The sequence below is a fragment of the Thalia democratica genome, chromosome 2, assembly GCF_965202585.1.
Source record: "Thalia democratica chromosome 2, ktThaDemo2.hap1.1, whole genome shotgun sequence".
In the NCBI taxonomy this organism is placed as follows: Eukaryota; Metazoa; Chordata; class Thaliacea; order Salpida; family Salpidae; genus Thalia; species Thalia democratica.
This window is the reverse complement of record NC_139166.1, coordinates 80,509,671-80,533,753: the sequence shown is the minus strand read 5'-3', so window position 1 is coordinate 80,533,753 and position 24,083 is coordinate 80,509,671. Positions and strand designations below refer to the sequence as shown.

The 24,083-nt window shown below is 26.6% G+C and overlaps 1 protein-coding gene across 1 annotated transcript; it reads right to left on the bottom strand.

Annotated features, from left to right (window-relative positions):
- Nucleotides 1–4,952: 4,952 nt before the first annotated feature.
- On the bottom strand, nucleotides 4,953–15,383 carry LOC145829005 (uncharacterized). Its single transcript, XM_082936747.1, has 7 exons — nucleotides 15,242–15,383; nucleotides 9,003–9,122; nucleotides 8,402–8,601; nucleotides 7,688–7,792; nucleotides 6,392–6,489; nucleotides 5,933–6,032; nucleotides 4,953–5,458 (listed from the first exon to the last, which is right to left on the bottom strand). Exons 1-7 carry the CDS (start codon nucleotides 15,381–15,383, stop codon nucleotides 5,249–5,251), a joined length of 975 nt encoding a protein of 324 aa, XP_082792873.1. The 3' UTR covers nucleotides 4,953–5,248.
- Between the last annotated feature and the right edge of the window lie 8,700 nt (nucleotides 15,384–24,083).

The window sequence follows — 24,083 nt, the reverse complement described above, 5'->3', positions numbered from 1 at the left end:
TCAAATAAAAACTTTACTACAAAACATTTTAAAGTTATTTAGTGATATTTTTACAAAATTTCTTTTTTTCAGGTTTAGAGGCCACCCTCTATATGTATATATTTTTTTATGAATTGAATTGTCATTGCTAACAAAGATTAGTAAAGTGTCTAAATCACATTTATAGAAATTAGGTAATTTCCTAGGATGATGTTGCACCAATATCAAAGTGAAAATATTATACACTTTCAATTTTATACTTTGATAAGATAAGAATAGAGTTGAAATATAAGGTACACAGTTATTCAAATTTGAACAGAAATTTTTTTTAAATAAATTTTAACATGGTTATTTTTTTTTTTTTATCATTACTGTTAACCCTAACCCTTACACTTGATTGGTAGCTTTTTTTTGTGTTTTTAATTATTTTTTTTTAGATTTATTTCTTATGATAATTTTCTATTATTATATTCTTCATTATCACTGCTACTTCTAACTCTTATTCTCAATATATAGTTTTTTTTTGTTTATTAAACTATCTTTAAGTTTTCTTTTTAAAATAATTTTTATTTGTTTTAGTTTTACTATCACTATTACCCCTAACCCTCGATCAGTAGCTTTGTTTTTATTAATCAAAATTTCTTTAAAATTTAGAGCTTTTCATTTCTATTTTTGTCTCATCATAGTGTAAAATATTTACACTTTGATATTGGTGCTACATCATCCTAGGAAATTACCAAAAAAGGTAATTGCCTAGGATGATGTTGCACCATTTTCAAACTGAAAATATTTAGGTTATGGTTAACTTTAGGTGAGCACCATATCAAGCTAAAATTAAAATACATTTGATGTATTATTTGATCATTATTTCAGGCTAAAAATTTATCTTTTATTAATACTTAAATAAAATTAAACTTATAAATCATAAACTAATAAACTTCAGTATTTAATTGCTTTTAGTTTACAATATAAAGTAACTATATCAATAAAATAATATATGTTGGTTATGATACTGTAAAATAAAATTAATAAGATGTTTTAGTTTATAATAAATTAATTTAGTTCTTTCTTTGTATTTATATAGCTTGTTTAAAAGAAAGTATTGTTTTTTTAGCCTAAAATTATGGTTAAATAAGACATTGAATGTATTATATTTTCAGTTTGATATTGGTGCTCACCTAAAGTTAACCATAACCAATATTTCATATACAATATCTTATTTAACCATATTTTTAGGATAAAAATTTATGTTTTATAAATACATAAATAAAATTAAACTTGTTTTAACTTATTAGTAAAAACTTAAAATGAAGCCAGCTAGTTTTGTTTAAGGAGTATATAAGAAAGTATATCTAAAAATTAAGAACAAATATATAACACAAATAAATATTAAAAACATTGCTATAATTAAAAATATAAATCAACATAGTCAGTTCAGTAAGGAGTTTATGCCTTGTTTCTCTATTCTAAGATATAAAACTTACATTCAGAAAAAAAATAGCCATAATATTTATAAGCAAACTATAAGAAAAATGTCATAAGCAATACTTATACTGAACATATTTTTTTAAGTATTTTTGATAATGTTTTGATTTAATTTTCCTAAGCAAAAACTATTATTTTTCCAAGAATTCTCATGTTTTGACATGTATAAAACGTATCAATAATAAACAAATCTAGTATTCAACATTCAAGTCATGTGATTTCTAAACACTTGAAGTGATAAAATTTAAAAAAATTTGTCAACGCGAAAAGTTTAGCAAACTTTAACCACGAAAGTTTTTCATTTAAAAGTCCTTTTAAAATTTCTTATAAAAAGACTTTACTTAAAATCTTAAGTTTTTTTTTACAAAACAAAGTAATAATAGTATGTTATTTCTCTCTGATATCACTTACTCAATTACGCTTTTTTATTAAATATACTTTCAGCAAACAAACTTCATAGACTTTACTTAAAAATTTTTATTGGTCTTTTTTTGTTAATAAAATATGAAAAATTTAATTGATATGAGTGTTTAATTAAGTTTCAGCTTAAAAACTGAAGCCAAAGTGTTCGAAAGAATTAATAACATATAAAAATAATAAAAAACTAAATAAAGTATTTTGTACGATCGGCTGCAGTAATTTTGATTTTTTTGTAATATATTACGTTTTGCTTAATAAAATGGAAAACAGCAGTACAATGTTAATATTTAAACTAATATCTCTAACCAGTTTCAATAAAAAATCAATTAGATTCCTACCCTACCCCAACTTAGACAAACAGTAAGCTTTAGATATTGTATAAATTTATAAGTTTATGAAACAAGATATAAAAACAAATCAAATTTTAATCAAATAAATTTTAGTAGTACTGCTTGCAGCTAGCAGTTTGTGTCTGAGTTTAGTTTTAAACGTAAATTACATAAATTTAAACTTTAACTTATTTTTTGATCAAAAAGAAATTGTGGAATTTAAATAAACGAGACTTATAAAAACATAATGACACTTGTTTAAAATTTTCTGATAACTAAAATGATTTTAATGTTCATAATAGTATAAAACTTAAATAGTTTGTTTAGCTTAAACCAGCAATTCTTAACCTTGGATAAATTTAGCCTTGTTTTAGATTTAGAGGATAACTTTCTTTACTTTTCTTAAAAGTAAAGTAAATTACTTTCTTTAAAGAAGTTGTAACCTATAATAAAAATATTCAGACGTTTGTTATTAATGTTGTTTATCTACTTTTTTAAGTTAACGTTTTATATATATTTGTTAGTTCATATGTTACTAAACAAGATTCATAATACATTATTAAACACAAAATTCAGTTAATCTTCGTTTAGTTTTATTTTTTTTTTTTCGTTTAATTGATTGTTCATTACTAAAGGTTTAAATATTTAAATGATAAAAACCTATGTGTAATAGCTTATAAGAAATTTTATAAGCATGTGGATGTGGTGTACGACTCGATAACCGAAAGGTTTCTTTGTACACCAGGTCCTTAGACCAAACTTTTTGAGCGCTTTTTTTTATTGTTCAATAAACAATCTTACTACAAGTCATGTAAACTAACGTTTGTCAAATGAATTTTTAACTTATAGGTTAATATTTAACTATAGTTTTATTCAATTAAAATTAACTGTTTAAATTTTACGATATTTTATTATCAATAAGCTCAAAGTGCAAAAAATATAGTCCTTTTCCACAAAATTAAACACTATTTTGTTTATTGCGGTAAATTTGGCAATAACCTTCAAAAAGAGGGTAAAAGTTCAACAACCGTTGATCTAAACATATGTATTAAAGTACCGTTGTTTCGTACGGAAATTATAAAGCACTTGAATCAAAGGTTACTTCTTTTTCTGGAAGAATAACTGTTTTACTTATATGTATCGTTTTAAACTTGACAAAGATATTAAAAACCTAAATAGTGTTAGATATAAAATTTTATTGTTATTAATTCTCGTACCTCAACTAAATTTATAACGTTATGATTAAGACTTAGTCGAACTTAATTTATGTTGTATACCTTCTTTTTTAAGTTTCTATACTGATTTTTTACTTTGTGTTTTTTAATTCGTTTTAGCAATATAAGAACTATGATAAGTAATCCAAGTACTACCTTTTTGAAACTTTTAAAGATTTTGTACGACTAAACTTAAGCTTGAAAAGAAAAATATAGATTCAAGTTTGTTAATAAGGTAAACCTTTATACTTTTTATAACTTCCAGTAAAGTATGTTTTTTACTTATACTTCGTAATGCAAATATTTTTTGTTATAACTTTATTGTTTAGTTGAATTAACAACTTCATGTAAAATTTACAATACTTTCCGTACGATAAAATCCAGTTTATACTTAGTATAATAAAAGTTAAAAAAAACAAGTTTATTTTGCTTATCAATTGAAAATATAAGACTAAACCAGTTTTTAAATGACTTAAAGTTTTCATAGTAAATACAATTTTGTTATGAATAATAATAGTTAGTATAGAAGTTATTTTTTTTTTTTTTTGAAAAACCTTAAATATAATTGTGAGCTCTTCGTAAAACATATTCAAAATATTCTAACTATTTTTTTACTCAACCAAATGAAATACAATCAAATTTGCAATGATTCTTTTGTGTGTACGTCGGTTCATACTCCGACAATTCAAATTCTCTAAAAAAAATTCAAAGAACCTTAACTAAAAAAGTAATTTATTGAAAAAATGTATATGTATGCAAAAAACTATTTAAGATAATTTATTTCAAAAAGTAATGTACTTTTGAAAAATTGAAAAATACATTTGTAGGTCTTATTGATATCTACAAGCCTTTTTTTTATCTTTGCAAAACTTTGAACTTTTATTGAGATATGGCTGAAATAAGCTTAAAGTATATTAGTTTTTGAGGTATATTCTCTTAAATAGTTTTTTAAGAACTAGAATTGCCCGAATTCGAACTGTCATGTAACCGGTTCTTTTAGACGTTTATTATAGGTATTTAAAGCTGATAAACATAAAATAGTGCTTCAATATGTAAACAAATTTTACATTAAGTTGAAAATGTTATTTCTATTTTTGTTTTAAAACATGTTTTAAAAGTTCTATGAAAAAGGAAAATTCAAAAAGAGTTATATAATTAATTTAACGCAAGCACTGAAAAAACAATCGAAACTTTTTAACTGCAGTATTTTTCTCTGTTTACACTTTTAGTTGTAATAGTTCGTTTACAAGTCTGGATTAAGCTGAAATCCAATTATGGTTTTCTTTTCTAGTAATGTCTTCAACTTTATTGTTAATAAAACTGTTAACTATTTTCACAACTATATTTTTACCAGGAAAATCGAACAGCTCTTGTATTTTTCATAGGTTATTTTTAAACCACTCTTATACAATAACTTGGACTTAAAAACTAATTTCCTATAAACTAAAAAAATATACTGATATAACTGCATGGAATGATTTATTACAAAAATAAGCACAAAACATAAAAAAAACAAAGTAGGCAGAACACTGGAATAAATATGTTTACACGATTAGAAACATCAAAAAGCAAAAAAGAATTATAAATATTGCAGACAAGTAAATTAAAACTTTATGTCTATTATTTAGATTTGTTTGTTTTTATATATTAAAATCAAAATGTTTAAAGGCTTGACAAGTGCTCATCACAGCTTTCGTAAAAAATATTTGGTCTAACTAAATTAGGGAGTTCATATTAACATGAAAAATTAAAACATTATCAACGACGGGGAGTTTTTTAAATCATTACCGGGGAAACACCATTTTAGAAACTCGGGGGGAACTACCTACACTGCTCCTCGCTGGGCTCCTTCCACGCGAGCACGAACAAGGTCTTCTTGAACTGGTCCACGTAGTCGACCATCTGCTTGAGGAACTGGTAGTTCCTCACTATTTCCATGGGTCGCGACGGCAGGCGGGGTTTCTTGCAGATCTCGCACCGGACCTGGGCGGTGTTGTCTTCGGGAACGGACAGGCAGTAGTCCTCTTTCAACTGTGAAAAAGCATGCTTTGTGACGTCATAGAAAGTTTATAAAGACACTTGTATTATGTATCTACAAGCAACAGTCTTCTTTCAACTGTGACGTAATACTTATGGCTTGTGGCTCAAGGAAGGTTTAATTATGTTTAGTGCTTAAGGAACAAAAAAATGTTTTATTTGTTTGAAGTTTCAGTAAGTTTTGCAATTATGTGGAAAAACAACATCCATTTAACTGTTCTCTATTTAATTTTATTTTAATGTAGTAGCTCAAGATTTTTAACTTGTAAAACAGTCGTCACTCATTTAGTATTAGGACTTCACATACACATTAAAAGTAGATACCTTAGCAAGTAAGCAGACTACATAAACTTAACAAAATAAGTTTTGATAAAATCAAAAACTATTAAGTCGAACTTTAACTTAACGTTGAACATAAATGCAAACATTGTACATATCACTTTTAAAATACAACAACAAATGTTTCACCTTGTCGGTGAAAGGTCCCACCATTGCCTTCACGTCCTCGTTGACCTGCTCCAATCTGTTCAGCTGCCTTCTTTCCGCCAGGTGGCCATTGAAAACGTCCCTGTTGTGAAATTTAAAGTTATAACAAAAATATTTACACATATCTGAATATTAATATTATAAAATTAATGTTGTGAAAATTAAAATTATTATATAAAAAACATGTATATTTAAATAATTATAATTATAAATATCTATAATTATATTTCTTGTTTGAGTTCTGAGTTGCTGTAAACTTTATTTATTTTTATTTTTTCTTAAACTTTTTTTTTACTGTTAATCTTATTGATTTGGTTTACCTATCTTATAAATCTTTAAAAAATATACAAATAATAGTAGACTTATGTTGATTGTTAAACTTGTTTCAGATTTATTATTGCTGCAACTTGTTTGTCGACTACACACAAGAATAATATTCACCTGTTGTGATTGACAAGATCCGTCAAGACCTTTGAGAATATCCTCATCCCTCCGACCTGGGTCTTCAGGATGTCCTTCCATTCCCCGTCGAATGTTTTCTGAAGAAAAAAATCAGACGGACTTAAAAACGTTAAATGTTTTTCGTGAAACCGAATGTCAAAAGTTAGTTGTAACTATTTCAGTTGAGATTGTAACAATCTAAATTACTATGGGGTGATTAAATGGGGATAGATAAGGGTAGATAAGATAAATACATCTAAGATACTTAAAAGTAAACAAAAGTTTATTTACAAATATAAAACAATCACACGACACACTAACTAAAACTACAGTTCAACACAAATGATAATACAATTATGATACGTATCTTATAACTTAATCAAGAAAGCATCTTAAATTTAACGTTTTTGTAACACATCGTATGCTCTGCTGAATGCTCATGACTTTCAAAATGATGTTTATTTTATATCAAAAGCAAAGAAAACGTATTCATTGAAAATAAATTAACTCCTAACAATAAAAAATGTTTGTTTTTTCAATACTGGAAGCACGTCACGAAATCTGCGTAAAACAGTTTACAACATCCGCTTTTAAATAAATTTATCGCATGAATACTGCGACAAGGTGATGTAAAAGAGCTTTATGTTGAATCGAACGTTTGCTGGAATTAAATTAGTTTTTTAGATGAATTTTGAGTCAGGATGTGTACGTAAGAAATGTTCTTAATAAACCGAATGATTTACGCATGAAAAGTATTTTTTTTGTAGTTTATCCAATATTCTTAAGTCGTTTTGCTGAATTTTAAAAGTGAACTAAATCAGGAGTAACTTTACTTTCTATTATGTTAATTCATTTCGTAATTCGTATCATCTTTTTATGAAACTTGTTAGTTTATTTTGTATAAAGTTCAAGAGAACAAAATAGTATGATTATAGCTTACATTTTCGAGACAATTTCTTTGCTATCATTTTAGTAAAAAATATGTCATATGTAGTAACATAAGTACTTTTGATTTTGTAAGGACAATTAAGATAATCTCACCAAAACTGACAAAGTAAATTTTCATTATATTTAATACGTTTTATATTTGTAGCACTAAAAACCAATGAACATTTTTTATGCAACCAAAGTTATTTATATCAAAAAATAACAACACGAACAGTTTAAGAAAATTTTAGTCAGCAGAAAACAACATCTTTATTCAAAAAAGTATATTGTTTCTACAGCTTTACTGAACATAAGAAGTGTACAACTATTATTCATAATTGTTACTATTTACTACTAATTTCAACTTACTGCATCCAGCTTCTGTCTTGACGGTAATGCGGTCAGTTTCAAACTAGTGAGATCCATCTTGCATTTTTCAATGTCCTCCTCAGCACACTCCATGTTGTTCCTGATCTGAATACAAATTTTAACTGTATTTAGTTTATAGTGTACTTCAGTTTGTACTCACACTTTCGTAAACTTGTAAAATGTTAGTGAAGTAATTAAATTTTTTATAATTTGAATTTTGGTGGTCAAAAATTAAACCATAGTAATTGTATTTTGAAATATTATTTAGTTTTCTACTTTGCTCCTTTTGAAGTGCAATGTAAAACCGTTTGGTTTATGAGTGATAATAAATAAATGTGTACTGTATTTGAAAACGTCCTATTCATTATAAAATACTAACTTGAAAACATTACAATTAACACACTTTAAAAGTTCAACGCACACATGAACAGTCTGGTTTTTGCCAACCTTGGAAAAAAATCTTTCATTAGTATTTTGTAAAATTTTTATGCTCGTATACATAACAGACACCTTAGTATTTTTTCAAACCAACAATACATTTTTAAAATCAAATATACTTTTGTACGATCTCTTTGATGTTTACGAAAGCTGTGGTAAAACTCAAAACTTTCAAATGAAATTGAGTTTTTTCAAAAAGTTTTAAAAGGTTTAAAAGCCACAAAAGTTTTCGTCAAAGTTAATCTAAAAATATTATTTATTTTTTATCAAACTCACGAAATTTTCGAATATTTCCTTCATGGTATGCGACACATCGCGGATGTTCATGAAAGCCTTGTAGAACACGGCCGTTGATTGATCCATGTGCTTGGTGGTCGCCTGGCAACCGACCGACAACAACAACAATAACACGAGGGCGGAGCACGAGGTAAGTTTTGAGTCCATTTTTATAAGTTGTTTTATTTGGAAATGAAAACCTGCGCAAAGTTATGGTTGGCGATTTTTTTTTGTTAAAATACTTAGCGGTTTAAAAATTCAAACTGTTTTGTTTTCTTATTCAATTTTTTTTTCATTAACAACCACAATGATACCGTTGTTACCAAAAATAAAACTTAAAAAAAAAGTTTTTATTTTGCATTACTTTAAAGAATAGATTATAAACACGCTAGCTTTCTTTGAACTTATACTAAACTAAAGTCAGCGCTAAATGTAAGCTTTCAACCCGACAATGTAACAATATCACACTTTCTACGTTCATTATCCCTTGAGTCGGACAAATGTGATTTCTTACCAACTGAAACAACGACTTTATACGAGTCGAAGCGGCAAGGCTAATATTTGTCGATCGATGCTAGAAAAAGGTTATCAGCACCAGTACATCCAGCATATTCGTAAAATGCGACCGGCACATCCAGATTTATCTCCTCTGCTACGTCACAAGCACTTATCGGTGCGCGAAACGAAAGTCTTTCGTGCGCATTTGTGACGTAACAAGAAGCTGTTTGATTGGATAGTTGTTTGGGTTGCTCGATTTCAGTTGATGTATAGTTTTTTTTTAATTATAAAGCTTCCATTGTGCTTTCAAAAAATATAAACAAAAGTACTATAAAAAAACACAGAATTTTTTGAGATAGGTGACTAACTAGCTTTAAAAATACCAAACTTTCGTTTTTATATTTATTACTTCAGTTGCAGAACTGATAGCAACAGAAATATATTATTCAACTTTTGTAAGTTTTGATTTTACTATTTTCAATATTTTCAAGCAAAGTAGAAGTTTTAATACTTCTTACAAAGCTTAAAAATTAAAAAATAGACTTACTTTACTACAAAAACAGTTTTCATATCAACATGAAAGTAAACATTTTTTTATTTCTTAATACACTTTTGTACAAAACTAATATACATAACATCCAAATGTTCTAGTATATTTATATTGATTGAATTCCACTTTAAAATCTCAATAACATTATTTGAAGATTAGTGTTCTTTTACGTAACTAGTAAAAAGTGTATGCATTATATCTAATCAGTTCTACTAGTTGTCTATAAAAACTACTTTAGTGCTGTTTAACTTAAAACTTCTAACAAAAACTTTTGATTAACACAAAAAGCTGTACAGTGGTGAGTTAATACCAACTATAGCTTTTTAAACATAAAACAACGGCAAAACGATGTGTATTGTGCAATAATTCTTTCGATTACTATAAGTACAAACGTTTTGTAAAATCAAAGTTCGCTAGTTAAGTTACATAACTAACATTTTAAACGTTATCGTGCTTTATTTTTAATTTAGATTAACTTACTAAAGTCTTAAGTTTAAAAAGTGTATTACTTATAAGAAACGCTTATGAAGCTAGCGTTTGAAATTTGAATGAAACATGTAATCGTGTTGAGACAATGCTAAAGTCCGAAACAATTATAAATTATATAATTTATAAAATTTTCAATTCAAAAGTGCAATTGCTTTGTTATGAACGTAACTGTGTTGTAAATTATTAAATTAACAAAGTTGTCGAACCTAGATGGTAAAAAGATTAGCTGAATTGGAAATTATTTAACAAAAGTAAAGACTTAAATGTAAGTTTAAAGTTTAAAACTTTTTGTATTTCTAGTCAAAAAAACAAAACGTAAACATTTTTATTACTATTATACTTTCATTACTGTTCAATAAGTTAATTGTAGGCCTAATTTACAAATAAACATTTTTTAATTCGATCAATACGTAATGCAACCTACGTCAATGTTACTGCTAGGTAAATGTCAAGCCTGTGCAATTATGTCTGCGCAAACAGCTTAAGTAAATCACAGCGTCCTTGGGTAAATTTCACCGAAACAGACACAATCCAGCTTATGTTGCGGTTGATACCACTAAACAATCGCACACACACGCAAGTAAAAACCAATCAATACGAATTACAAACATGACATGTTTCGCTATGCCACGCGTTTATATTATGCGCGTTGGTTTTTTTTTTTATTTTTTCGTTACCTTACACTTCAAATGTGATTGAAAACATCATCGGCCGGTCCGAGCGATTTTTAAGTGAATTATTTCACTCAGTACGTCTTAAACAAGCAGGTATGTCAAACATTATTTAAGCACTTTTATGTTATGATTTTAAAAGCAGTACAAATGTAAAGCAACGTGCGTAAATTTATGAGTAAGCACTTTTTCAAACAGCGGTATTTTTTCTTAAAAAGTTGTAAAGAAATTAGCTTTAGGCTGTTGATATGTTTGAAACCATTTAAAATACACTTTTGTTAAATAGATCTGCGAACTAAAACTTGTTTAGTTCCTGTTTTCAAAGCTTTTGCATTATCAAAATAAACATATTAAGTAAGTTAGAAAAAATTGATAGTTTTATAATGATTTGTTTTCCCCTGCGCTGCATATATCTTTAAATTTTTAACCATAGAAATTTAACACACAAAACAACAAAATTAAATAAAGTTTTTAATGCAACCTTTAAGTTTTATAAATACACACTTCTACTAAAAAACTCAGTAAGAAACGTTCACAAAACATAGCGAAAATAAAACGAAACTCTACTCTTTTAAGGCTAGTTATAAAAAAAAAAAACAAACATCGGTCGCTAAATAACTACATTCTGTGTTTTATTTTTTAACTTATGGCTTAAATATGTTTTGAAGTATACTAAATGCACACGTCTTACTAGTATTTTTTAGGTTTATTAGATCATCTAAAAAACAATCAATGATTGATCAGTGCTAACACAAAAACACAATTGTTTAAAACAATTGCAACTTAGAATAAAAACCACAATTGTTTAGTAGCTCTGGTGTTCTAGCTCTAAATAATAACCTTTAAAGTATTTCTACTTAGAGATATCAACTAATTTTCATGCATTGTTTTTATAGAGAAAAATATTAACCTTCTTATTTAAAATAAAACAATTTTCTCGCACTTAAGTAATTAAGCCAATTATAGCTTTTCTAAAATAAAACTTAGGTTAAAAAAGTCATTTTTATTCATAATTTTAAAATACAGCTTTTCTGATAATTCAATAATTTCTAAAAAAAAAAAACAATTTCTAGTTTTTAAGTTATATTCACTCAATGGCATTTCAAACTCGTAGTTAAACATTTTTATAGAACAAAAAATGTTGTTAAACAATTAAATCAAGTATCTAAAATCCCTCAAAATTATAAAGCTAGGTAAATAAACATAGAAACCAAGAACACTTATTTTGAACAAGATTTGTTTGAAATATTTCAAAGTATACGTAACTAGTTTAGTTATCAATTATTAAAACATGCGACTGACGCACTTTTATTAGCTTTCACCCAATTAGATTTGAAAATAATAAAAATGTGATAACGTTAGGATTATTTTTTTTCAATATTTATTTGTTGTTGTTAACAACGAAATGCTTGCGCATGCAAAAAGCATATATAATGTATTTTAATTTTTTAAATGTTTTTTTTACGAAAATGTAGTTTAATATTAGAAAATTAGTTTTTTAAGAAAAATTAAATTGTTACAAAAAATTTTAATTAAGTTTTGTAGTTTTCACGAAAATTGAAGTAAAAATATAACTTCATATGCTCGTTTATACTTTTGTAAGTTTTTTACTTAAAAATTAAGCTAAAAAATTTGTACTCATATTAAAGTTGTTTTAAAGTAATAGCTTAGAACTTCTAAGTACTAGTAGCTAAATTTTTTTAGTCTTTTAACTTTAAACGAACAACAACATAAGTTTATTCTAAACTTTTTAAAGTTTAATGTTTATAACTAAACGACTTAAAAAACTTTTCAAAACTTACTTATATACAATTAGCAAAATATCTATCATTTTGAGATAAATAAGTATCATTTGTATAAAATCTGCTTTTATATTATATTATCTTTAGAAGAAGCACTAAATTTTTAAAATTAGAAAATTCTAAGTAAGCACACTAATCTATACAGTTTTTTAAGGTTAAAAATATAATATTGCATAACTTAATTCAATCTTAATAGCTTATGGGAAAAATTAGTATCTATAGTATTTAATGATGGTGTTAATCAAGAATTTAATTAAACGTTGGAAATTGATTTTTTAACACTACGGGGGCGTGACATCTTATTTTTACATAAAACAAAGTAATTGTAAACAAACAAACTAATATAGCAAATTCGTTTTGAAATTTCAGTTTAAATTAAGAAAAAGATGAAAATAAAAAAACTATAAAAGTTATAACTTTAAGTTGTTTAACTTTGAAACAGTTGTTGAACAAAATTTGTAAAATATCGAGTTCGACAAAATTAAGCTTAATGTCTAGTAAACGTCAACTGAAAATACTGTAAAAAATTAACGCTTATTTTTTCTACAACAGACCTCGTTTTCAAACTATGCCTTTCATTAATATTTCTACAATTAAGTAACGTCGAGAGCAAATTCACATGTGCTGTAACATGCTTGTTCAAAGTTGGCAATAAACCAACTGGATTTTAAAATGTTGATTAGGGTGAATATTTTGCCCCGACTTTTGAATTTCGCTTGGTAAAACGTTTATGACGTTGGGAAATCACGTGAATAAAAAGCACAAAAAAAAACCTTTGTAGCTTTAAGTTTGTTGGAGCAAATTAATTTTGAAAATTTACTTTTATACCGGGTTAGATTTATAAAGGGTAAAAAAGACTATTTCACTAAAAATCTATTTTTTCCTACGTTTTTGAGATAATTACCTCAGACGGCTAGGAAATGTTTCTTGCCATATTTGGAAAACTTGATTCTTACAAAACTAAAAAACAAATAAATAATAAAAATTTTATGCAAAATAACGGAAAAAACTTTTTTTTTCTCCTACAAGATATATGAAATTTTATTTTTGGGAAGTAACTAGTTGAAAATGATAACTAAGATAAATAACTAGAAAATTTCTGTCTAAAATTGAAAATAAATGCCGTTTTGAAATTTATTGTCTGATGAAAGAAGTGGTCTTCAAGAAGGTTCCTAGAATTTCGAGCCAGGTTCTGAAGAATTTTAACAAGAGATGCTTGTTTCAAAGATTTGTTGTTTTGGAATGTATAACTGGAGATTGGTGACTTTGGAACCGTTGAATATTTTGGTTGTGAAAATTTTAGTTATTTTTAGTTTGGCCTTGTATGAGCTTTATGTTTGTTTGAACACTAAAATTTGTTTTTTATTTTATGTTACTGTTTTTCAGTTTAAGTGGCATGGGTTTTAATGCCTAGGTCCTTCGTTTGACAATAAACTTCAATAATAATAAGAAGAAAATGTTAAAAAGATAAAAATATAAGTAAATTTTTTGTAATTTTTGCATAGAAATTTTATTTTTTATATTTTTCAAACTTTGTTAAAACAGAACTTTCTAAATATTGCAAGTTTCATTTCATATCGTTTCAGGTAATTATCTCAAAAATCGAAAGAGAAAATAACTTCTTAGTTAAATAGTCTTTTTTCCCTTTTTAAAATTTACTAATATAAATCAAAAATTAAAAAATAATTTGCTCCAGCATATTTTTTACAACTTAAAATTAAAAAGCTATTTTTTTTTGTGCTTTCTAGTCATGTGATTTCCCAATGTCAAAAACTTTACTAAGCGAAATTCCGAATTTTTATTTTTGAGGGGCAACAGATTCGCCCTACTGTTCATACACGGTAGCAAGCGTGTTTACTGGAAAAAATAATTGCTGTTTTTCACCGCTTATTCCGTATTTTGTTACCATTCTTTGTTTAATTTAAAAAAAAATGCGTTTGAGTTTAGTCAAAAAATGTTTTATAATTTTTTGTATAGCTTATAAAAGTTGACTGCGGCTCAGTAAGATACAGTGTAACATAATTGCAAGCTTAGCTGGTAAAATGCAAAAATATGAAATTTGTTTTTAAGTAGGGGGGAGGCAATAATTACAAGACTTTCTTTAAAAGTAGAATTGCAATAAATTAATTATTAAACAAACATTGCTTTGAAGTAAGAATATAATTAAGAGCATACGTAAAAAAATATTATTTAAAAGCTAAACTTTATTTAACTTTATATTGTTTTTAAGCTAAAATAAACCTGTAAGTTACTAACCTATATTTTAGATGTTGTTTAAATTTTTGTTTTTTGTTTAATTTCTGTTTCTATTGACAAAACCTTATGTATCTTATTTATAATTAAAACAACGTTAGTAAGCAAAAAGTAATAATCATTTTTTGCTTTTCGAGTTGTTTAAACAAACAACTTAAACCAATCAGTACTTACGTGTGTAAACAACACTTGAAAGAGCTTACAACTTGATTAAACGCATCCATCTTTATTACTTAAGTAATTGTTTAACACTTTTTTAAGCCAAAAACTTTTCTTTTGTATTTTTTATACAAACTTAGAAGAGATCTTATTAGAAACTTAATACTAAAGTATTTCAATGATAGCTAAAATCAGTTTAAGATTTATTAATGTCAACATTTTGTTATGTCTTAACAACTAATAAACCAGATTTTTTACCTGGAAGAAAAAATTTAGTAATAAATTTAAGTTAGAAATATCTACAAATATAATAAAAAAAATTTGCTCATCATTAAACCTCAATAAATGTTAAACTTGTTGTTTGGCAGTATTTACAATTTGTAAACTTTCTGTACGCTGTTATGGCCAAATAATTCACGATTACTGTAAACCACGATAACCGTTTGTAGGCAGACGACCGCAGGTTTTTCGGTCTCGGCTGACTGACTGGCGAATTTCAACGAGAACGAAACCCGGGTCTCGTCTGCTGAAAACTCGTGGTCAGGCGAGCTGCTTGACATTAGAGGTACTTCAAACCTTTTGAGAGCAGCAGCTGAACTTTATTTACAGATGATGATTTCGAAACGTTAAATCAAACACATTCAAGTCTATGTCCAACTTTTGATTATTTGGTTTTTGAAGTTTTGTTATTTTAACAAACAAAATTACACTGTTTCACTGCAAAGCAGATTTTCAAATAGTAAATCTTATTTAAATCGAAAAGATCACTCTGTCGAATTATTTTTCAACTCAATAGTTATATTTGTTTTATCCAAGTTCTTGTTTTCTAAATAATAGATCGCTGAAAACATGTTTTGAGATTATCTAACACTTCAATAGAGACGTTCGACTTTAATTTTACACTTTGTAACATTATTGGCACTTTTTTGTGTGTACTACATGAAAAAATCTTTTTATAATACTTTTTTTTTGTGAGACAGCATTTTAAAATATTCTAAAAGCTAGTAGTTCCTTCATTTTTAAGAGAACTAAAAGAAAAAACCTGATTTATTCAAATTTAAAATTTATTGATGACGTCAATCAGTTTGCGATATTTGGTCACATGTCTACAAAAAAAAATTGCAAGTTTAATTACATATACTTAAATTTGTAGAAACAATAGCTAAGACATTTTGTTTATGTTTCAAACAGAAAGTTTTGAAAAATAAAAATATACTAACAAGTAAAATGTTACCTGTTAGACTGAACAAAAAATATATTTTATCTTGGAAAATAATTAGTAGCTTGAATGTATCAAGAATAAACAAAAATATGCAGTACGGAATTTGTTTATTTAACAAAAAATAGAGCATTAGATTGTAACTAAAAAATTATTGCATGTACAAAGTATAAGTAAAGTTGTTTTTTAATTAAAACTAATTTTAGTACAAATTATTTTAAAGCCTTTAATGGAAAATAAGCACAAACGTTAAGTTATTTTTTTATAAACGAATTTGAATATATTTATTTATTGAGAATTAAGTTATTTAACTTTATTTATTTATGCCATATTTTTTCAACTTTCATTTGTGTGTTTTGCTTTGTGCTTTATTTTGAACTTGTTTTGAAGTCGATGAGTGCATAAGCGCAAAACTCGAGTCCTACAAGTTTTAAATCTTGAAATAAACCTTTTCATTACATATATACAAAGCATGTGTTTAATTGCATAAGCTCAAGTATAACTTCAATGTGATCTATAGTTTTAAAAAGTTTTAAAATGGTAATACTTTAGTCACTAATTATCATTTTTAAGCTTAGAAAACGGCTTTAAAAGCTTAAAATACAAATTGAACTATAAACTTAAAAAAAAATTAAAGAACGTAAATTGAGTTTGACAAACTTTAAACTTTTTTTAGAATGTACAGCCATCATAAAATGTTAATTAAATTGAGGTACACGACTTTTATATTTAAATAACTTAATAAAAACATTAATAGTTAAGTTTTGTATCTAACACTTAATAGTTTTTTAATTCACTTTTAAGTTTAAAAACGCAACATAAAAGTAAAAAATTTTTTTTTAACAAGAAAAATGTTAGGTAGTTAAGAAAAAACCTATAACAACTTTTATTTTAAGTAACCACTGCATTTATTTTATGCTACTAAGGGGTACGTTAATACCTTGTACCTTTAAGATTTTACAGATCGTTAATTTTAAGCGTATCTAAAATCAGAGGTAAGTAGAAGACTAACTTTTTTAAATTAAATTACTTGCGGGCGAGATTTTATATCGCTGTTTATTGAACAACAAAAAAACGCTCAAAATGTTTGGTCCTAGGATCTGGTGCAGGAAAGAGATTTACGGTTATCGAGTTGCATATCACTTGGATATCTTTTAACGTTTTATCTAGGACAATATATATTATAACAAAATGTCTTCCGCGGGCCGGATTTAATAGAATTATTAGTTATAGTAAATAAACAATGTTATAAAATTTAACTGTTTTTAGTGAATGATATAAAACTCTGTTTAACACCAAAGAATGAGTAGTTGCTAAATGTTAAATTAAGAGTTTAAATGTAAGTTTTTATCACAAAAATCCGTCTTTAGATACATTGTATAAAAATATTTTCAACTGAATAGTACATGACGATTCGCAGTTTGCCAACGTTTGTTTACAATTGATGGTAATGTTAAATAAGAAACTTAAAAATAAAGAGCTTGGTCGTTTACAATTATATCAAAAGTTGAATCGTTTTTTTTTTTGATTCTGTAAAGCCTTGAATTAAGGAAACAGAAATTGTTTTAGTCAACCATAAGGGGTAAAATTTTTTTTATAGTGGCAGAATTTAATAAGTTTAAATCTATCAAATGAATTTCTAGAACACGCAAACAGGTTTTGTTTGTTTAATAAAATTTTTTAGTCTTTATATATGTTAAAAGCTTCTAATCATAGTGCATTTAATAACTTAAGACAGTCAGCACCAAAATAACTTTTTCTAAATTTAAAAATACCTTTTTAAGTAAAACTTAAGTTTGTATAAACTGAAAATATACTAAAGACCAAAGTAAAAATATTGTAAATAAAAACTACAAGTAAAAGTGGATTTTGGGTAAAAACAGGTTTTAAAATAATTATAAAAAAGTAGTTAAGATAATGCAACAATAGATTCTTGATTATAGAACAAAACTAATTATCTTTATTCAAAATGTTGTTTTACTAATCTTTTTTAATTAACTTTTATGCAAACATAAGTAATTTTTGTTTTACTTAACCAAATCAGTTTACTTATATAACTTTGTGAGTTTACTTACATAACGAGCAAAAAAAATTTCAACTGTTTTTTATGAAAAATTATTATATTGAAGATAAATTTTAAGTTTTAATAATCTTGACTGAACTACACGATTACTTAAATACAGATTAAAAAACACAAAATTATCATTCAAAGAGTAAAAATAATGAAAACAATTATGGTTGAAAATCCAAACTACTATTGTGAACATTATATAAGAACGTATTCCAGAGGAATGTACACTAAAGCATGAAATACCTTGATGGTAATATAGAGAAGTTTAGCACATATAAACTGATATTAGTTTGAAGTTTATTTGGTTTTATTAACTGGATTTGAAACAAATTAATTTTATAAGCTTTTTTGTTTTCGAAATAGTCTGAAGATGTTACAATCTTCAATTTAGGCACTAGGTACATTTTCATTTTGATAAAAATAACAAAAACAAGTTCATAATTAATTATGCAACATTTTCTCGGAAATGAACAACAAATTACAGTTAAACTAATAGCAAAATATTATTTGCAGTTTAGATCAGACTATCTACAGACAGCGGGTCAGATGAGATCCGAATATAAAATGTTATTCGCTCGAGAAGTGCTTTTCAAGTTAAAAGCAGCTAACTTAGAGTTAGCATGTAAAAGCGACGAGTAGAAACTGAATTTATGAAAACTATTACGAAAGTTTTATCATTGAAAACGAAGTATAGCAAGGCTTTGTAAACAAAATGTGAGAAAACTTCTTTTTTTTAATGGCAAAAGTATTAAAAGAAAAATTGTTTTAAAAACTTACAAACTGCTTCAAATAGATTTTTTAAATACATGTAAAATATTTTTTTGATGGCGTGTTAAACAAGTCCTGATGTGTAAAAGAAGTTTGTGATGTTTAAAAACTAGTTAAAAAAAGTTCTTTTCTGTTGGTTTGTGAGTAAACTCTGATGACTATTTTTTCATATTTTTACACTTTTGTTCTTTTATGTGTCCTTTTACTTGAAATAAACTTATTAAAAAGTACTGTGCCCACAAAAAAAAAAAAAATCATTTCTTTGAAAATTTATCAGGTCTGTTTCTCGTAAAAGGCTGCCGATCATCTAATATAATTAAATTCATTGAATATAGAATATACTAAAACAATATTTTCGTACAATTTAACTTTAAAAATTTAAAACAATGTTACACCATTAGATTTTTGAATGCTTTATTCAAATAAACATTAATTTAATAAGAATATCAACTAACATTAATACACCGTCTATATTAGTTTAGATAACTTATGATTATTTACTTTAAAGTTATTTTTTTTTAGCATGCTTATGGTGTCAGGTATAATTTAATCTAAAAATGTTATAAAATTAAATAAACCACTTAAAGTTATAACTTTAAGAAACTTGTAGTAGTTAAAAATGTTTTTTTGATACCTTACTAATAACTAATTTACCCTTAAAAAATTATCGGTTAAAGTTATTTGAGTTTCTAACTAATAGTTTATAACTACTGTAATACAAAATATTTTGAAAAATTATTTTGCAATTTTTTTACAAAAGCTTTTGTTATTTTACAAACGGTTGTAACAAAAAGCAAGAGTTTTTAAAATACCTGTTGTTATTTACTATAAGAGTATTTTATTTAATTCATTATCATTTATATGAATTTTTCTTGCTTGTTTGTTATATAACAGTTTCCAACTCAAACTATAAAGTGTTAAAATGCTGACAATAATTTTGAATATATATGGTAGATTTAAGGCCATTAGTCTAGGTTAGATAAAAATAGCGTTTAATTAATTTACAAATTAGAGTCATTTGTTAGTTTAGTCTGTATTTAAAAAAGTTATTGTTTTTGTGGTGTTTCCATTTAAAAAATTTAAAGTAACATTTAAGGTGTAAAAACAGCGAGTAGAAGCTAAATTTCTAAAAACTGTAACGAAAGTTTACCTACTGAAAACGAAGTAAAGCAAGGCTTTGTAAAATAAATATGGTAAAACTCATTTTTAACGGGAAAAATATGAAAAAAAAACTGTTTTTAAAAATAACAATTTGCTTCATAAAAGTTTGGATGACGTGTTAAAGAAGTTTGCTGTGACCTGTAAAAGTTGTTTTTTATCGTCATCGCATTGTCAAAGTAATGAGATTTATTTTTTTTAAGGCTTTTGAAAACATTTCACACAAAAACTAAACGTTATAAGATCCTTACGTTAATGATATGCCAAGTTTAAGGTTCTTCTCTCAGTAAGTTTTTCAATGCTTCTGACTGTATTAAAAAACTACAACTCGGTAATGAAGGTAGTTGGATATTTTAAGAAAAATCAAGAAAAACAAAAGTATGTTAAAAAGTATTAAAGCTTATTAACATGAATTTAGTTAAGTAATTAGTTTTTATTTGTCAAAACAAGTAAACACCATGAAAAACTAAATTATTTTGCGTGACATCTATGAAGAATATGGAAATCTTATAATGCACTGATTCTACCAGTTAGAAATGAAATCATAGTTGCTTTAAAAGTACAACCTATTTAATCGTCTTCTAAAAACAAAGGTAATATTAACTGTTGGATATCTTTGCTTTTTGTTAAAAGTGTATTGAGCATAAAACTACTTAAAAAAAACCTTTTCCATAAAAAATACTTTTCAAAAATTTCTAGCAAACTTCAATATTTTACTCACGTTTCCTAAAAAGCGTGAAACCCGGTTTTTCTATTTTTATACACTGTATAGTAAATATATATTGTTAAGTTTAAAGTAGCATTTGTTTATTACTTATAACAAACAGTATATTCAATATAAAATTCTACTGGCAAATTAAGAAAACCTAACTACCGTAAAAACAAAGTAATTTTACTTTTCAAAAACATCTAGCAACTACATAGTTTTCTTAACGTTTTGTAGTATCATAATAGCACAAGTAGAATGACTTCTCACAAAATGGGCCCTGTGAGCATGTAAAGTAAACAAATAATACAAACTTCAAAGATTCTATATCTTTTTACGTATCCTAAAAAAGTTATGCATTAAATTAATACTTAAGATCTAAAAAAACCCCTTAACCATTAAATAAGACTTTAAAAAACTTCCAATGAAGATAAAGTTTTTAAAAGTATTTTAGTATTTAAAAACAAAATGACCGATAACAAAATGGGCCCGGTCAGCAAGGCCATCATTCTCCTCGTGACAGTTGGGGCATCCCTGGGCTTCCTCAAGTACACAACCAGGTACAATCCGGAAACAGACAAGGTCGAGTACATAACCCGCAAGACACCGCTTAAAAGCACGCTAAGGATGAGCAAACATACCACGCTGGAGACCACTGCTGAACCTGATTACGAGTTTGGAGATTATCAGAACGATCGCCCCAATGAAGAAACTATTGATTACGATATTGGGTTCGACCGTTAGTTTAAGAATACTTCAAACATCCTTTTTAGTTAAAACACAAAATTAATAGTAAACGTATAATACTTATATTTATACAGGTATATAGTAATGATATACCTTCTGCTAGCTTACATAATATTCTTAAGGGTTTATAAAAATAATAAGTACTTATTTGGTCCATTAACTACATAAATTTCGAACAGCAATGTACGCTTGTGTTTTCGGACCGTGCGCAGACAATGAAACGTGCCACAATGTTTTCGATAAGGACGGTAACGCCGTGGAACCCTGGTTCAGGTGCGAGGCTACCCACATACATGAAGGTTTGTTGTTAAGTTTCCATAAGCATTTAGTGTTTTACTATACTACTGTTTATAAGTAGCATAAAATACTGTGTAATGAAACTTGAAATCACGTTTAAAAATTTGACCTTAATAATTTTTGTTATTTATCAAACGAATATATATATAACTTTAACATAACTTATAAAATACTACCATCAACTTTTAAACTACAAAGTGTTATAAATTTATTAGAACAACTCTCAAATTTAAAAGTAAAAAGTACTGTTTTCCAGACAAGCACATATGCAGTACCAAACCGTGTGGAGATGGATATATTTGTAAGGAACAAGAGGAGAAACCCTACTACAGATGCGAATGCAACAGACCACTATCCTGCTTCCCAAGTTAATAAAACTTGTTTAGTTTGAATAAACAATTCCATTGTCTGAGATTGATGAAACAATTAAAAATTTTCGTTTGTTGATTTGTACATGCGCTCATTCGACTTAGCTTTACAACTTAAGCATCAAATTTTGGGCTAGAAAGTAATACTATTACTTTTAAGGTTCACAGAAAAAAAAAACTAACTTTTTATAATAACTTCAACATCAACCTAAAAACGTTCAATAATTTATCTTTTATCTTTTACCATAAAACTTTTCAACAATTCGAAGTTTAATTCATTGCTTTTTCTAACCACGTATTAAAACAAAAAGAATACAAGGAGAACAAGTGTGGTCAAGGCCACTGCTTCTACAAGAAGGGAACCAGCATGGAGCACTTTCCCAACAAGGAGGAATATTTTTGCATGTGCTACCCTGGCTACTTCCACACTGACAGAATGACTAAGTGCACTAAAAGTAAGAAATTTTACGTTTATGGCATCAAAGTGGACCTTTTATAGTATATATATTTATTGTATAAATATATATAAATAAAAGCATAGTATATTTGCTCTACTTTGTTTATATATTTTTTACATTAAACACATTAAATGTTTATTAATATGTTTTTAAATTAATCTAATGACTAAACACTATAGAAAAATTGTTTCACTATTTCTACTGGCTTTTACCATTATTTGTGTAGCCAATAAAAATAAAAGTCTATTAAAACACATTGAATATACTCTATTAATCGTCTAAATAAGGTGATCATGTATTACAACAGCACGTAGTTTTTCTGATATACTTACGAAGCTTAACTCAGATAAAATATTATTTGACGTAAAAAAATTCTAATCAGACGTCTGCGATGCGGAAAACTCTTGCAAGGATCATGAAAGATGCGGGATCAAAGTGTACAAGCATGACGAATACAAATGCTTTACTAAGGAAGACGATGCTAAAGGTGAGCCTCAACTATTTTTTTTATAAGTTTATAGTATCTCTAAATTACAGAGTTCAAAGTAAATAATGTTGCAAAAAACTGATAAATTTTGATGTTTGATGTGTTTATTTAAGCTCATTGATGTAGCTTACATGGCGAGGTTGGCGCAAATGTGCACCATATTAGACATCTAATATCATAAAAAAAGTGTTTTTATATTATACCTACTTAAAACAATATGAATTCGATGTTTGAACCAAGAGATTCAACGAGTGCAAACAAACAGGCAACAGGTGCACGAACGCGAGCTTGCCAGTCAACACAGGTGTGAAGGATTTCAGCGTCAACAAAATGATGTACGATGTAGGTGAGCACATTGGTGTGAACTGCGTCAACGGTAATCACACCTACACGTGGTGCCAGCATGACCTCACCTTCCAACCTTACACTTGCGACGAAGAAGGTGTGCTTATAGGTATATGTACGAAATAAATTAAGTGCTTAATAATCAAATATTTAGATTTTAAGCTACAGTTGAGTATGACGTTTTAATGTTTTGTTTCTCAGCTTTTATGTTTTTCAATGATCATGATTTTACTTAAAAACCGTATACTTGCGATGAAAATATTTTTTTGTTAGATAATTTATATAACCGATAATTATTTCGGCCATCATCATTAAAGTTTTGATGTTTCGCGCCATTAGCAACAAACAATGAATTTCACCATGAAATCGACTTATTCATATTAAATCACTTATTCTTTATGAAAAGTTTAAAAACTTTGTTATTTTTACCCTTCATTTCAAACACAGAAGAAGAAACTAATGAAAAGAAAGAAGTAGTAGAAGAAAAAGAAGATGATAAAGTTGAAGGTTGTTTATTTATAGAAATTTTAGGCACATGTTTCGAAAAGATTTCAATTTTTTTTCAAATTTAATACAATTTTAACAATTGATAATTAGATAAAAACTGATGACTTTAATTATAAATTGTTAAACAAA

Coding starts and splice junctions, on each gene's coding strand:
- LOC145829005 (XM_082936747.1), bottom strand. CDS start 15,383: ATGTCAAGCAGCTCGCCTGACCACGAGTTTTCAGCAGACGAGACCCGG. Junction 8,602..9,002: donor ATTTTACGAATATGCTGGAT/GTACTGGTGCTG, acceptor AACTTTGCGCAG/GTTTTCATTTCCAAATAAAA. Junction 5,459..5,932: donor TGGGACCTTTCACCGACAAG/GTGAAACATTTG, acceptor GCTTTTTCACAG/TTGAAAGAGGACTACTGCCT.